At 55.1% G+C, this 13141-nt stretch overlaps 1 protein-coding gene across 7 annotated transcripts in view; it reads right to left on the reverse strand.

Annotated features, from left to right (window-relative positions):
- The window catches only part of GREB1 (growth regulating estrogen receptor binding 1), a 95355-nt gene that overhangs the window by 18840 nt on the left and 63374 nt on the right, over positions 1–13141 (reverse strand). For all 7 annotated transcript variants that reach the window (XM_047854058.1, XM_047854055.1, XM_047854056.1 and 4 more), the window contains 6 exons: positions 12994–13109; positions 10903–11102; positions 9271–9360; positions 5790–6403; positions 2932–3034; positions 282–440 (listed from right to left, as the gene is read on the reverse strand). In XM_047854058.1, the coding sequence (XP_047710014.1) occupies positions 282–440; positions 2932–3034; positions 5790–6403; positions 9271–9360; positions 10903–11102; positions 12994–13109 (1282 nt within the window). The remainder of the gene's footprint in view (positions 1–281; positions 441–2931; positions 3035–5789; positions 6404–9270; positions 9361–10902; positions 11103–12993; positions 13110–13141) is intronic.

Consider the following 13141-nt stretch of genomic DNA (forward strand, 5'->3'; position numbering starts at 1 on the left):
CCTTTTATCCTCTCTTAACCAGAACCCTGAGGATATTCTGACCGTGACCACCCGCCAAGAGAGCGCGCATCAAGGTCAGCATGCGCTGAGCCGCAAGCCTGCCTTCGCGGGAAGAGCTCTTCCTCGTCTGGTGGGGCGGTGACCTCAGTTCTGTACCAGGCACTGCTGGCTATTCACCACCGCACCACCGAGCTCACCGCTGACACGGTTCCACTCGGCCCTTTGCGAGGCTCGACCCTGGACTCTGGAGGAAGGTGGGGCAAGAGATTTAGAAGTCTGACCTTCACTCTTCACGCTCTGAAGGTGCGAACAGATCAGACTGGCGTCTTCATACTTCGGGTCATGAATAATGTAGTCAAAAGGCAACTTCTTGAACAGCTCCAGGTCTGGCCAGGGGTCACTGAGCTGGAGGTAATGCCAATCGGACTCCTCTCTGAGGTCTGTAAGATTGTTGGAAACACAGGCAGGTGACAAACTAGGAAATGAGAATGACTGATTTAAAAAAAAATTTTTTTTAATATTCTTATATTTTATTTTTGAGAGAGACAGAGTGTGAGTGGGGGAGGGGCAGAGAGACAGAGAGAGACAGAGAGAGACAGAGAGAGAATCTGAAGCAGGTTCCAGGCTCTGAGCTGTCAGCACAGAGCCCGACGCAGGGCTCGAACTCACGAACTGTGAGATCGTGATCTTGGGTGAAGTCAGATGCTTAACCAACCGAACCACCCAGATGCCCTGAGAATGACTGATTTTTAAATGTGTCCAGGGACGATGCTTGTGGTAGAGCTATCACTGAGTCTATGGGCTACTGGGGGGGAGGGGTGCTACTGTATCTCAAAAGCTCCCAGAACATACTGCATTTTCAGGATTGTTCTAAGGAGGCAAGAGGTGCCTCTGGGTCCACCTCGTAACCAGAGGACCCGCCTATGCTGTGTTTCCCACGGGATGAGTTTGCTTTCCTGGCTCCCCCACTGACTTCAGCAACTCCCAATACACCTACCACTTGCTCTGAGCTTCCCCCCAGCCCCATCCCCCAGATACGTAGGTTCCCAAAGCCAATGGAACCTAACATAGTTCTTGTTCTTGTTTGAGATCTAAACGCTATGCAGCCAATATGGCCACGTCCTATCACTGCACCTCTAGAAAGCCTCTTCCAAGTGTTCAGACCCATTGGTTCCTCCCTTCTGAATGCCAACACCACACGTGGTCCAAACTCCATCTTTACACTCGCCGTGTATCATCTTGCGATAATTGGTGTAGTCTATGACGCTCACACTAATTGCTTGCTGGCTCAAAAGCAAAGAAAGTCTAGTTGGTCCAACTCAAATTATGTTAACATATTGATTTTACATCTAGGATATGTACACACGACCAAAGTACCTGTCTAGAAGAAAGAGAAGGAAGGAAGGAAGGAAGGAAGGAAGGAAGGAAGGAAGGAAGGAAGGGAGGGCGGGCAGGGGAGGGAAGGAAGGGAAGAAAGAAAGAAGAGAGGCATGTTTATTGCATATTTAGTAGGCGCTCAAGGCTTCATATGTAGAACATCATTCAACCTTCACAATGCCCCGTAAAACAGAAATTATCCACGTTTTACCAAGAAAACCAACGTATTAAGAGACTATCTGAGAAAATGGGCTTTGAAGTTTAACAAGCTGGGTTCAACTCCTGTCATTGTCATTGGGGTATCCAAGAAAGTGAGGACACAGAGACTCAACAGGGCTGCTGGTTTTCATCTGGAATAAAGTTCCAAACTGTGGGTGGGGCGGGGGTAGTGTGAGAGCTCCGAGGTGGGATGAAGAGCCTCTCTCCTTTTCCTTCAAAGGGACGACCAAGGGCTGGATGGGCTTCCTTGGTTCCAGATTTCCTTCAAGTCAAAACTCAAACGCGGTCAAGAGCATGTAAAGAATACGCAAGTGTTGTGTTTGCAAATGACAGGACTTTCTTCTAAGGCTGAATAATATTCCACTGCGTGTATATACCACACTTTTCTTTACCCATTCATCTGCTAATGGCCTTTTATCCATCAAGAGACCACATATGGTTGTTTGTGTATCTCGCCTACCGTGAATAACACTGCAATGAACCTGGAAACTACGAATATGTCAGTTAGCTTGACCGCAGTGGTGATTTCACAACATACATGTGTATCGAATCATCAGGTCGTACACTTCCCACGTAAACAATACCAATAAATAAAAACTAGTGCCATTTAGCCTCCGCGCAACTCACTGGTTCCCTTTCTTTGCAACACGGACCGGACTCCTCACACAAATTTTAATTGCCAAAGCAACGGATTCATTTACCAGACCAAGTTTACGAGCCGCTGAAGGAAAGTATGCAGAGACAATGGAGCATAAAACAGCGGCTCGAAGACAGTCTTACCTGAATCAGGGCAAACTCTGTTCCGAGAATAAGGAGGAATGGCTTTCCCCCACATGTCATATACTTGGGTTTTGCCCTAAGATATTGACCTATGCACTCGGCTGCCTGAGTGGGGACCTGCCCGGATGGATAACCCCGCTTCTGAAGTCCGTGGTCAAATCCAGCTCAGTTCCAGCTCTGCCGTCTCCCAGTTGGGTTCCTGAGCAAGTTACTTATCAGGAAATAAGCAATTATTCTCATGGTGATGTGCAGAAAATTAAAAGTGGCCATTTATGTAAGGTACCCAGCACACTGCTTGCCACTTGGAAGATACTCCGTAAACAGCAGTTATTTTTAGCGGAGTAATTCCATCCCCATGAAGGCCTCCCAGGCACTATTCTGATATTGGGCAAGATGACAACAGACAAGGGAGAGACAAGAGCACCCCACAAGGCCCCGGCAGTGAGCGTGGTCACTGATCTGAGAATTCCATCCGGAGGGCAAAAGACACAAAGTCAACCCGAGCAACCAGTGACAGAGGATTCCAACCCCAAGGGTCACCAACGCACGACTCACGGATATTGATCTCTTCTTCATCATACACATCCACTTCCGTCAGCCGGATGAGCATTCTGGACAAAATACTAAGGAACTGCAGGTAAGCACCTGTCTTCCCAACCTGTGAAGACATTGAAATTGGAGCCCACAGTCCGCACGCCATCTACGTGCAGGCACCGGCTGGAGCACCGGCCCCACTTCGTTTCACCCACCTTTTTCAAAGACCTCGTCTAATTAAAGCGAGAGCCTGGGGGGTGCAAAGCCATTTCTGGGGAAACGTGGCCCCAAGAAGCACGGCAGGCCGCAGAGGGACTTCCGTGAGCGGCAGACCCGCCTGCTTATAAATCACGGCAATGGGTCTCTAGTTTTAACCGGTCACATTTTCTAAGCTGTTAGAAATAGGACTTTACCACAAACTGAAGGAAGGTTGCTTCAAAAAAATGAACGGCCGGGGCGCCTGGGTGGCGCAGTCGGTTAAGCGTCCGACTTCAGCCAGGTCACGATCTCGCGGTCTGTGAGTTCGAGCCCTGCATCGGGCTCTGGGCTGATGGCTCAGAGCCTGGAGCCTGTTTCCGACTCTGTGTCTCCCTCTCTCTCTGCCCCTCCCCCATTCATGCTCTGTCTCTGTCCCAAAAATAAATAAACATTGAAAAAAAAAATTAAAAAAAAAAAAATGAACGGCCAATATAAAGCATAGTAATGTCTTAAGAGGATCTTGCACAATTACAGATTGCTATTCTTGCGTTAATACGTCTATGGTAAGAGAATAAAATCTTAAGACATAAAAGGCTGGCATCTCATTTCTCCTCTCCTAAGACCAGGAAAAGAAATAAAATTATTTTTCTCTCCTTCCTGCTCTTCCTTCCTGTATCCTAGAGTCCCTGTTCCCTCAGCCCAGCAGCAGGCTAGGACACCATGAATCTTTGTAAAACTTGATCACAGTTGGTTAAATGGGCACCTGTGGGCCAACTTCCCACCCTGTTACTCCGGGAATGTGCTTTCTGAGCTCTCGGCTCAATGCCTGGTTTGTAGCCAGCACTCAACAAATGTTCATGAACAGAAATGACTTAAGGAAATATGAAATATGACTGGGGGAAGCTTCAGAGAAAATATTTGCGATACATGCAGTAGACAGAGGATTAAATTCTGTAACCTCCAAAGAGCTCCTGCAAAGTAACAGGAAAATGTCAGATGCCTGAAGGAAAAATAAACAGGAGAAACAAAGCAGAAACTCCCTGTGAAAGCCATAACAATGACCAAGAAATATATAAAAATATATTCAACCTTAAGAAAACTATAATATACTAGGTTTCATCTATCAAATAGGCAAAATTTTCTTTAAGATTGAGATATCCAATAACATGACAGTGTGGAGAAACCAGGACCCCTTTTTCCAGTTTATGAAAAGTTAACAGGGGAGCCTGGGTGGCTCAGTCGGTTCAACACCCGACTTTGGCTCAGGTCATGATCTCACGGTTCGTGAGTTCGAGCCCCGCGTCGGGCTCTGTGCTGACAGCTCAGAGCCTGGAGCCTGCTTTAGCTTCTGTGTCTACCCCTCTCTCTGCCCCTCCCCTGTTTGCACTCTCTCTCTCCCTCAAAATAAACATTAAAAAAAATTTTTTTTAAAGTTAACACACCCTCCCGTAAAAATTCCAGAACCACACGGTGACAATGAAAGAGAACGTTCACAAATCCTGGTCCCTCTCCAGGTTAACAATTCAGCAGCAATCCTGCCAGCGATTTTTTGGGGGGTATTTTTCACACACAGAGACGTACACATACACGCTGATACTTTTTTTTTCTTTGACATTACACTATGCACGTATTATTCTATAACTTAATTTTTTTTTTTAATTTAAATATCTTAAACCTCAGTGTCAGTATACAGGCCTCTGACTCCAAGGTCCTAGGCTGAATTGCATGACACAGCTGTGCCCAAATTTACTCAACCAACTTTGACCAATGGAATTTAAATTGTTTCCGGTCGCTTTTTTTCACTTTTGTAAACGATTCTAAAATGAACGTTCTTACACATATTTGGGGGGGGGGGTTGTATTTCTTGGGGCAGGTTTATCACAAGGAAATTAATACACTGAGCTGGAAGGGAGCAAGTCTCGCACTGTGACAGTGGCAGTACTAATGGGGACAGGAATAACTAGGACACATGCTTTCCACGGTCAGGCCGTGCCCCAGGCACCCTGCGGGGATTCCCTCGCCCGGTGCTCACATTTCTGACGTCATTCTCAGGTGAGGACACCGAGGCACAGAGAAGGCCGGATCCCACGCGGGGTGTCAGGTGAGACCCGAGGCCGAACTTGATCCCAGGCGAGAGCCCACCTTGCACCTCAGCACGGTTCCGACAAAGGCCCTTCCAAGACCCGACCCAGTCTTCCCTCACACGCTCCGGACTCTTGGCAGATGTCTGCCATTTTGACAAGTGAAATGGCCTTTTGTTGTTAGGAAAGCACAGTGGGGCGAGAGGCTGGGATGGGGACAGGCGGCCAAAATCCTCCAGCGCAGAACCCAGGGCAGGGGGGCTGGTGTGTGTTTCTACCTGGCATGGACTGGCCACGGGACCGAACGAAACAAGGTGGGGAAAGCGGAGTCACAGTCGGACGGAGAAGCACCCGGAGAGAAGCCCCCCGGCCCCCACGTCACACAAGGCGAGACGCTGAGATCGGAGGACGGAAGTCGGCCAGCCGTAGGGGGAAGGGGGTGGGGTGGGGCAGGCAGGTCTCGGCCTCCAACCGGCTGCCCGCTGTAGGGTCTGCTGCGGGGATGGCGAGCTGTGAGGGTGTCGGCCCCCCTGCACCGGCCCGGTGGGCGCGAACCCGAGAACCCCCACGGGGCCCAGGCCCCCGCAGGGCGGCACCCACCTGAGGGGGCCCGCTGAGCAGCAGCCGGCGTGGGTGGAAGCCGTCCACGCGGCCCTCGGTGCGGTTGCTGTAGTCCATGTGGCTGGGCCGGGGCACCGTCCACTGCCGGTAGTACAGGGACTGCTCCGTGGACGTCATGGTCTTGCTGAGCAGCGGGCGGAAGGAGCTGGCCCACATGACCGAGTGGGAGGGCAGGAGCGAGGCGGCCTTGGGCAGGCCGCTGCTGTCGGTGGCCGTGACCATGTCATACACCAGCTTGGGCAGGAAGACGACGGGCGGCTGGCGGCAGGCCTTGGTCAGGGAGCACCGGGAGGCCTGCGGGACGAGTGCCCCAGACGAGGACGACGAGCCGGAGGAGGACAGCTGGGAGGACGACGGGGTGACCGACACCTGGACGCTCCTCTGGCTGGTCCTGGGGCCGGAGTCCGGCTGGGCGGCCAGCCCGGGGCTGCGCCTGCTGATGACCGACGGCGGTCCCCGGCCAGCGTGGGGCCTCTGCCTCTCCCCGGGGGCCCTGCCCTCCTCCGACGGGCCGCAGGGCTGCGGTGATCGGGCCCGCTCCCCCTGCGAGGGCGCCCCGGGCTGAGCCGAGGACTCACGGCACGGTGCCGAGCCTGGGGAGGGATGCACCTGTCAGTCACGCCCCGGGAAGGACCCTCGCAAAGGAGCCCACCTTTCTGCTTTCCGCAGTGCAAACCCCACCCCCCCCCACCCCCCTCCCTGCACTAGACAATCGCTGGAGATCTTCCTGAACGCAATTCCACCTCTGGGCAAATATCAACCCTTTGGTTCTGGGACAAAAGCAAGACTTGCTGAAGGGAGAGAGCGGGTGCCTTGTGGCAGGACTTCAGCCCACACCCTCCCCAACACCCTGCCCACTGCCTCAAAAGCCTCTCCTCTGCAACCTCCTGACCGGACCTGTTCCATAACACCCTGCCTCCAGGGCTCAAGCGAACTCTGCCCCCCCCCCCCCCCCCCGTGCACGTGTTCCCCGGAACGCCTCTCCCTTCTAGACCCTCACGGAGCTCACATCTCACCTCTGCACCAGGACAGCGGTGGCTTCTGTTTCAAACTGGCAGCGAAACTCACAGGACCCAGTGGGCTTTACCAAACACCAGACCTGACTTAACCTTTAGGAGAATCCGGGCAAGGAAACGCAGCCCACACAGCGGCCGCTCGAATACGGACTCTCTTCGGCCCCGCCCCCACATGGAGCACGTCGAGACCCTGGCGAGCGTGGCCAGCCGGGCACACGGGGCCGGCACCCTGCTCTCCTTTTTATCATCCCAGCTCACGGCAGCCCCGCAGACCACAGGCCCCGCAGAAGCAGGGCAGATGGGACACTGCACGGTTGTCTTCACCATCCTTCCCCAGGGGCCGGTGTGGAGAGCAGACTGACTAAGGGAGGCCCGGCACCCCGTACACCCTCCTCAGAGAGGCCTTCCCGCCGCCCCGCAGCACTCGGCTCGGCCTGCAGCCCGTTCCCCACACCACGCGGGCGACCTCCCCGCCGGATCCGAGCTCCCCCGCAAGGGCCCCACCGCTCAGCCCCGCAGCTGGCACCTGGCACCCTTCGAGGGAGGGCACGCACCGGCCAGTGCCCCTCCGCCGAAGGCCTGACTCCTGCTGAAATACCTCGTCGTCCTCAGACAAGGCACTTGAAGTGACTGGCTCAGAGTCAAGGGACGAGCCGAAGACCAGAGACGGGGAGGCAGAGTAAGGGACCTGGGCGCCCGGCCTGGGGCCAAGGGGACAGATGGGCCCGAAGCACGTGAAAGAGGCTTAAGTTTGCAAAAGTAGACCAAAGGAACCCCGATGTCTTCATCCACTTCCCTAGGTTGTGAGGGCCAGCCTGCTAGGACCCGGAGGACGGATACCCACACGGACCTTCCTCTCCATCCACCCCAGACCTCAGCTGCTCTGCCCCCCCTTGAATCCAGGGGCTCTGTCAGTGTATCAGATGAGACTCACCCCCACCCAGGTCCCCACCCTGACTCGTGTGGCTGTGGCCAAGCCTCACCTCCCTGGGCCCCCAAGTCCTTCACGTCTGAAACGTATGGGTTGTACCCAAGGGCACGAAAGGCATCTCATCAGAGACGCCTACGACCTCAGGACCCTCTGAGGAGTCCTGATTAAGGAAATTGTCTCACCTGACTGAAGAACCCCAGGAGGACAGAGGCCAGCTCATAGCTTGGACCCTCTACTCCTGAAGACACTGCACGGACCAGTGTGGCCCCAGAACCTTCTAGAAAGCGGTCAGGCCAGGATTGGGGAAGAAGCAAACCACCACTCCTCTCGATTCTGAATAGCATCGGTTCATTCGCTCACCCATTCGCCAGCTCCACCCTGGGGCCCCAGGCTCCCCGTACCGTTTGGGGCAGCGGACCCCGGAGGCCGCCGCACTTGGCTTTGCTGACTGACCCGAGCCGAGGAGAAGGTCTCCCTTCCGCCACAGAGCCACGGGCCCATGTGGAGGAGGCCTCGTTCTGACCCCCTCTGGCCACAACTGTGGGGAGACCCCCACACGAGGGCTGTGTGGGGAGGGGCAGAAGCCAGGAAGGCTCTGACCCCCACAGCTACGTCCTGACCGCGGCCAGGCGCCCGCCCGGAGCTGCAGCCCGTGTGACCGTTCGCTGTGCCCGAGCATCAGTCACGCTCACTTCCACAGCCTGAGCCTCCTCCGTCCAGAAGATCTTCTCTTCCCAAAGAGACCCCAAGGCCAGCTGCCCTCTGAAACCGGCAGCGACTGGGCCGAAACCTGCCCCCACCGGAGACAAAATTTCCTCTTCGTACGTGCGACCGTCACCCTTCACGCGTGACCACGTGTGCACAAACGATGAGACAGCCTCTCTGGTAACGTAACGTGGTTGAAGAGGAACGATGGACTCCCTGACGGCAGGACCGTATCTAGTCTTTCAATGCCCTGACTCAGATGCCAAGTCGGTTCTCGGTAACGGTTGCGACAGGAGGACGGGCGGTGTCGTTGGTGGTGTGCCAGTCCTGACCGCTCCCAGACACCAGGCGTCTCTCAGGCAGAGACTGGGCATCTTACCCACCTTCCCCGCGGTCTGGGTCCGGGGCTGGGTGAACACCTGCTGCCATTTGCTGCTTCCCGCCCCCCCCCCCCCGAGAAATCTGTGTCCACTTCTCTCTGCCCTCAGCCTCGACCAGCACACCTCAGGTCAGCCCCTCTCCTCCCCAAAGGCGCAGGGATTCATTCCCCTGCGGAGCAGCAAGGCCACACCGCCTAGCACCGGCCACCAAGGAGGGCGGCGTCCATGATCTTCCCCCGGGAACGCTGAGGTCCTGCCCAAACGCCCCAGGTCCCAATCCGGAAACACTACTACTCCCTCAGAAAGCCCAGTTCTTCCAAGGGTCCCTTCTCTTTCCAGTTCTAGGTGAAAATTAAGGATCTCTTTTCATTCTCTGAAATCTCAAAAAGAAACGTCCCAACATGCAACTCTCCCACCTGGAGACTTACCGGAAGCTTTCGAGGAGAGGGAGGACGACGCCGAATCATGGGAGCAGGACCTCTCCCGCTTCACCGGGCTCCTCTTCTCCGAGGTGGAGCCTGCCCCAACATACACGCTCGCTGAAAATGCCTCGTGATCCCCACCTCGTGTGCCCGCCCAGCACTTCACAGTTTGCCAGCTGTGCTCCCACCTAGCACCCACCCACCCACCCACCCGGCTACATCCTCTAGGCACCCACCTCTGACAGAGCCCTGAGGAGGCAGGTGGGGAGGGACACAGGGCAGGCCACCCAGGTGCTCATGGCTCATGGGGCCCCTTCCCTTGAGCCACAGCCACAAGGGAGCGTAAGAAGCGTAGACAGAGACCTGGACGCTGGGGGGTCAGGCTCCCACCCAGCACAGGGAAGCAGGAGCAGGTGATATCCTGGAAAGGTGACCCGACCTGAGCTCTGAGGGGCCAGCAGGGGCTTCTAGGTGAAGCCCAGAGGTGGGGGAACTCAAAGCCAGGGGGAGAGCCTCTGTGTGGCCCAGACGTGACAAGAGCAGAGCACAGCCAGGGAACCCAAGAGGCGAGAGTGGCCAACAGCACGGGGAACAGCGGGGTGGGGGGCTGAGAGCAGAGATGAATGAACACTAAGGCTAGAGAGGTAGGCTGTGAAACACCCAGACTGTGGACTCATCCCACGGGCAACAGGCATTTTAACGTCGGGGTCACAGGGGCGCCTGGGTGGCGCAGTCGGTTAAGCGTCCGACTTCAGCCAGGTCACGATCTTGCGGTCTGTGAGTTCGAGCCCCGCGTCAGGCTCTGGGCTGATGGCTCAGAGCCTGGAGCCTGTTTCCGATTCTGTGTCTCCCTCTCTCTCTGCCCCTCCCCCATTCATGCTCTGTCTCTCTCTGTCCCAAAAATAAATAAACGTTGAAAAAAAAAAAATTTTAACGTCGGGGTCACATTCACGTTTGTGAAAAGAAGCTACGAGTCTGCACGGCAGGCCTTCTAGACTCCGTCTTACAGGTGAGCAGTCTGAGGCCAGGAAACGAGGCACGGCTGTCCCAAGTCACACAGCCAGCAGACGGACCGGGAAGAGAAGCCTGGCCTCCCGACCCTGCTACACCGTCTACCCCACAAACACTTTGCGGTTTTGCATCGACAGCTTTGTCCTTTTCCTTGCTGTTGACGACAGCCACATGCTGTGCTCTGCTCTACCTGCCCCCCTACGATTTGGGGCTGCATTTCCAGCTCTTCAAAGGAAACTGGGTCTTTCTCATAAATCTCGATAACGGACACATCCTGTTGATTCACACTACCAGAGGGTAAGGCCACGAACGAGTCGAACAGAGCATGAACCTGAGTCCTGAGAAACCCCAATTTTCCTTCCTATTCTCTAAGACTTCCAGAGCTAGGAAGAACCCATGGGGATTCCCATTTTCTCACACCACCAAAAAAAAAAAAAAAAAAAAGGCAGGGGAGAGAGCAGAATCAGAATTCAACAATGGAGTCGTCATCTTCTCCAAAGACGTATCCAGATAGTTCTCGTCGGAGCTGCTGACCATCGCCCGGGGCCCGAGGGTCACAGCCGTCTGGACAAGTGCAGGCCGCCCCCCCGGGGAAGAACAGGGGGGAGCAGACCCACCACCTCTCACCTTCCGTCACCAGCTCCTCGTCCTCGTTGTCTGTGCTGCTCAGCTTTTCTGCATCGCTCTCCAAGGGCTCGTTCCGGGCCGCCTTCTCCAAAGAAACCTCGTTGCTCACAAAGTAAGCGGCCAGGCCCAGCTCCTGCTCCAGCGCTGTTCTCACCAAGCAGGAGGAGTTTATCAGACGCAGGTCACAGTACCTCAGAGACCTGGAGGGAACAAGAAGGGATCTACTGAGTGTCTTCTACAACGGAGGCACTGCTCCCGGCACTGGGGGGAAATGGCCATCGGGACCAGCACCCTGCCCCCTCTTCAGGGCCGCAGGACTCGTCTAAACAAAGAAGCAGACGGCATCACGGTGAGCCTTTGGCAACCAAGTCTGTGGAACGTGAAGTCTCCTGGGCCACCTGCTATGTATTCAGCCCTGTCCTGTGTGTCATCAAAAGAGTGCTTTCAGGCCAGAAGAAAAGCAGGCTTGCACCCCAGCTCTGCCACTTCCTGGGGCCAGAACCTTCTGCAAGCTGGGCAACGTCTTGCAGGCTCAGACTTTTTTCATCTGAAAGGGGAGAGTGAACATTAAGAGCCATCGAAGTGCACTGTCTGAGGACGATATGCAGTTAAGTGGGACGTTTAATTATTCAATCGACACTTGAAACGTGCCCAGGACGGAGCTGGATGGCAATCAGATCACTGCCATGTTAGAAATACGAGTCTGTCTGGAGAGACAGACACCAGCAAGCGATGAAAGAGGCAGAGGAGGGGACCCAGAGGACAGGCCGACGCAGGGCTCGGGGGGCTTGGTGGAAACAGCAAAAGGCCTGGAGAGAGGCGGGTGTGGGTTCCAATCAGGCCCTATGGCCTCAGGCAAATGACTTTCCATTGGCTCATCTACAAAGCAGGAGAGTGATGCTGTTGTTGCAAGGAGTAAACGCTGTGTTGAAAGTCTGGCGCGGAGCCTGATAAAAAGAAGGTACTCCGTGAATGTTTACAAACCTAAGATCGCTAAAGACACGGTCTTAGTCCTTAGGGAGCCAAGGGATGGGAAGAAATGATCCATGCGAAAAGCAACAACCAAGGTCAAACGTTCTGGCCCGTGAGGATGCTGCGTGCCGTGGCCCTTGTGGAAGGAACCCAGGCTTTGGAGTTGGGCAGCCTGGAGTCCATGGTCTGCCACCCAGGCTTAATCTCTGGAAGTCCCCATTCCTTCACCGCTCAAAGGACCTCTGAAATATTACCTTCCCCCAGGGTTATAGTGAGAGTAAAATGAAATACGGCAGTGAGAATCTAGTCCAGTGCCAGCACGTAACAGGAGCTCGATAAACGACCGCTCTTACTGTTTCGTTTTACCAGGAAAGATGTGCAAAGGCCCCACAGCCTGGCTGCCTGCTCTTCTCCATGGGAATTAAGTAAATCTTTAGAAGCCAACCTGTCATCACCAATTCAAGCACCTGCCTTACTGGAGGCCCAGTGACTTTCGGTCCTGAGTGTCTACCTGTCTGTGTGATGGTCTAGAGACCCCAGGAGACGCTGAGGGGGCTTGCGGCTGACTTCTCCATCCGTGGCTGTGGTCTCCAGGGGAACAGCCTTCGAGATAGCGTTATGTGTGGAAGAAGGGGTTCTTCCTACGTGGCATCAGCTGCCTGCCACCTCCCAGAACACCTCCCACCCCAGGAGGGCCCGGCTGCCACAGCAGCCTGGACACCAGGAGAAATGTGGCCTTGGCCCCCCAGATGATCCGATACTTTCCTAACTGGAACAGCCATCCCTAACGCACATGGTGATCATCGTGCAGAGAGACAGAGGGAGGCATCAAACCCTAACTCCAGCTGTCGGACCTCCACCCACGGAGCCCAGAGACAGCCACCCCACCCCGCCCTCGGCCCAAATGGCGCCTAAGAACTAGGAAAAGCGGCCCAGACCTCAGAGACGTCTCACTGCCGTCGGCTGGAAGACCGTCGTAATGAACACAAATCTCTGATGACTCCGAATGTAAAGATTCCACCTGCCGTCGGACAGGGGAAGCCTGGCCTGCCAAGCCCCCAAAGCTGTGTGCCTGTGGCCCTTCGAAGACCCCCCGGGGCACAAGCCCCCTCCCCTCACCTTGGTAAGGATTCCCCGTGAGGGTCCATCCCACTGAAGATCAGGATGCAGGGCAGGCCCTCCAGCTCCAGGTAGGTCTGAGGTCTCCACTCGGCGTCCTCGATCTTCTGCCACAGCTGTGGATAATTAAAAAGCCACGAAGCGGTGA

Source organism: Prionailurus viverrinus, chromosome A3 (assembly GCF_022837055.1).
Source record: "Prionailurus viverrinus isolate Anna chromosome A3, UM_Priviv_1.0, whole genome shotgun sequence".
NCBI classification, from domain to species: domain Eukaryota; kingdom Metazoa; phylum Chordata; class Mammalia; order Carnivora; family Felidae; genus Prionailurus; species Prionailurus viverrinus.